This window comes from Malurus melanocephalus, unplaced genomic scaffold (assembly GCF_030028575.1).
Source record: "Malurus melanocephalus ecotype Western Australia unplaced genomic scaffold, MMel_1.1 scaffold_1480, whole genome shotgun sequence".
NCBI classification, from domain to species: Eukaryota; Metazoa; Chordata; class Aves; order Passeriformes; family Maluridae; genus Malurus; species Malurus melanocephalus.
The window spans coordinates 20,741-23,963 of NW_026624712.1; the positions used below are offsets into that span (position 1 = coordinate 20,741).

Genomic DNA, 3,223 nt, shown 5'->3' on the forward strand with positions numbered 1-3,223 from the left:
CCCACCAAATTCCCACCGAATTCCTGGAGAATTCCCGCCAAATTCCCAGTGAATCCCAATCCCGATCCCAATCCCGATCCCAATCCCGATCCCAATCCCGATCCCAATCTCGATCCCAATCTCGATCCCAATCTCGATCCCAATCCCGATCCCAATCCCGATCCCAATCTCGATCCCAATCTCGATCCCAATCCCGATCCCAATCCCGATCCCAATCCCGATCCCAATCCCGATCCCAATCCTGATCCCAATCCCGATCCCAGTCTCAATCCCGATCCCAATCCCGATCCCGATCCCAATCTCCTTGGAGACCCCTCAGGAACGCTGTAGGGTCGGGTTTGGGAGTGGGTTTGGGATCCCAGTGTTGGGGTCCTTTCCCGCCCGGATCCCGGTGAATCCGGGGTTTCCTGGAAGGTGGAAAAGCCCTCGTTTTGTGGGGTGGGGCTGTTTTTAGGGAAGAAGAGGGAGTTCCGGTTCCACCCCATCAAGGAATCCATCGTGGAGGAGCCCGTGGACATCACCCCGTTCCTGGAGCAGCTGGACGAGTCCCTCAAGGACAAAGTGCTGCAGCTGCAGAAGGGCAGGTGGGGCACCATCCCATCCCATCCTGATCCCGATCCCATCCCGATATCCCATTATTGATCCCATTCCCATCCCCATCCCATTCCCGATCCCATCCCCATCCCATTCCTGTTCCCATTCCCATTCCCATCCGATCCCGTTCCTGATCCCGTTACCATCCTGATCCCATTCCTGATCCCATTCCCATTCCTGATCCCATTCCTTATCCCATTCCCGATCCCATTCTTGATCCCATTCCTGATCCCATTACCATCCTGATCCCATCCCGATATCCCATTCCAATCCCATCCCAATCCCATCCCATTCTGATCCCGATCCCATCCCGATATCCCATTCTTGATCCCATTTCCATTCCTGATCCCATTCCTTATCCCATTCCCGATCCCATTCTTGATATCCCATTCCCGATCCCACTCCCGACCCCATTCCTGATCCCATTTCTGATTTGATCCCAATCCCATTCCTGATTCCATCCCCATTCCCATCCTGACCCCATTCCTGATCCCATCCCGATCCCATTCCTGATCCCATTCCTGTTCCTGATCCCATTCCTGTTCCTGATCCCATTCCTGTTCCTGATCCCATTCCTGTTCTCGTTCCCATCCCAATCTGATTCCCGATCCCATCCCATTCCCATCCCGATCCCATTCCTGATCCCATCCCGACCCCATTCCTGATCTGTTCCCGATCCCATCCCCATTCCCATCCCCATTCCCATCCCGATCCCATTCCTGTCCCCCATGTCCCCACTGTCCCCAGTGTCCCTCATGTCCCCACTGTCCCTGATGTCCCTAATGTCCCCAATGTCCCCGATGTTGTTCCGCAGTGACACGGAGGCGCAGTGCGAGGTGATGCAGGAGATCGTGGATCAGGTCCTGGAGGTAATGGGGACATGGGACTGGGGACACGGGACTGGGGACACCAATGGGGACGTGGGACTGGGGACACGGGATTGGGAACACCGGGATTGAGGACACGGGATTGGGAACATGGAGTGGGGACACGGGATTGGTACCATTCTGAGCCCAGCCCGGGTCAGTTCTGAGCCTGTCCTGAGCCCGTCGTGGGCAGGGTCCGAGCTCATCCTGGGCCGGTTCTGAGCCCGTCCTGGGCCCGTTCTGAGCCCGTCCTGGGCCCGTTCTGAGCCCGTCCTGGGCCCGTTCTGAGCCTGTCCTGAGCCCGTCGTGAGCGGGGTCCGAGCTCATCCTGGGCTGGATCTGAGCCCGTCCTGGGTCGGTTCTGAGCCCGTCCTGGGCAGGGTTTGAGCCCGTCCTGGGTCGGTTCTGGGCCCGTCCTGGGCCCGTTCTGAGCCTGTCCTAGGCCGGGTCTATCCTGGGCCCGTTCTGAGCCCGTCCTAGGCCGGGTCTATCCTGGGCCCGTTCTGAGCCCATCCTGGGCTGGTTCTGAGCCTGTCCTGGGCCGGGTCTATCCTGGGCCAGTTCTGAGCCCGTCCTGGGCAGGGTTTGAGCCCGTCCTGGGCCCGTCCTGAGCCTGTCCTGGGCCGGGTCCATCTTGGCCCATTCTGAGCCCGTTCTGAGCCCGTCCTGGGCCAGTTCTGAGCCCATCCTAGGCCGGGTCTATCCTGGGCCAGGTCTATCCTGGGCCAGTTCTGAGCCCGTCCTAGGCCGGGTCTATCCTGGGCCCGTTCTGAGCCCGTCCTAGGCCGGGTCTATCCTGGGCCAGGTCTATCCTGGGCCCGTTCTGAGCCCGTCCCTCCTCTCCCGTCCCCGCAGGAGGATTTTGACTCGGAGCAGCTCTCGGTGCTCGCCTCGTGCCTCCAGGAGCTCTTCAAGGCGCATTTCCGCGGGGAGGTGCTGCCCGAGGAGATCACCGACGAGTAAGGGATGGGAAAAGGGCATTTGCTGTGGGGATTTGGGATTTTCCTGGGAAATGTTCCCCATTTCCACCCCAAACGTTCCCATTTCCATCCCAAACCTTCCCCATTTCCATCCCAAATACTCCCCGTTTCCACCCCAAACATTCCCCATTTCCATCCCGGGGAAATATTCTCCATTTCCATCCCAAATGTTCCCCATTTCCATCCCAAATGTTCCCCATTTCCATCCCAAACGTTCCCGTTTCCACCCCAAATGTTCCCCATTTCCATTTCATCCCAAACGTTCCCCGTTCCCATTTCCATCCCAAACATTCCCATTTCCATACCAAACGTTCCCCATTTCCATCCCAAATATTCCCCATTTCCATCCCAAATATTCTCCATTTCCATCCCAAATATTCCCCGTTTCTATCCCAAATATTCCCCATTTCCATCCCAAATATTCCCCATTTCCATCCCAAATATTCCCCATTTCCATTTCCATCCCAAATATTCCCCATTTCCACCCCAAACATTCCCATTTCCATCCCAAATATTCCCCGTTTCCATCCCAAATGTTCCCCATTTCCATCCCAGGGAAACATTCCCCATTTCCGTCCTGGGGAAATATTCTCCATTTCCACCCCAAATATTCCCCATTTCCATCCCAAATATTCCCCATTTCCATCCCAAATGTTCCCCATTTCCATCCCAAATATTCCCCATTTCCATCCCAAATATTCCCCATTTCCACCCCAAACATTCCCATTTCCATCCCAAACATTCCCATTTCCATCCCAAATATTCTCCATTTCCACCCCAAAC

General features: G+C 56.2%; 1 protein-coding gene across 1 annotated transcript in view; it reads left to right on the top strand.

Moving 5' to 3' along the window:
* INTS3 (integrator complex subunit 3) overlaps positions 1 to 3,223 on the top strand; it is a gene marked incomplete at its 3' end in the record, with an annotated part of 41,051 nt that overhangs the window by 20,088 nt on the left and 17,740 nt on the right. The window contains 3 exon segments of the mRNA XM_057387998.1: positions 455 to 584; positions 1,409 to 1,463; positions 2,316 to 2,419. Coding sequence (XP_057243981.1) covers positions 455 to 584; positions 1,409 to 1,463; positions 2,316 to 2,419 — 289 coding nt within the window.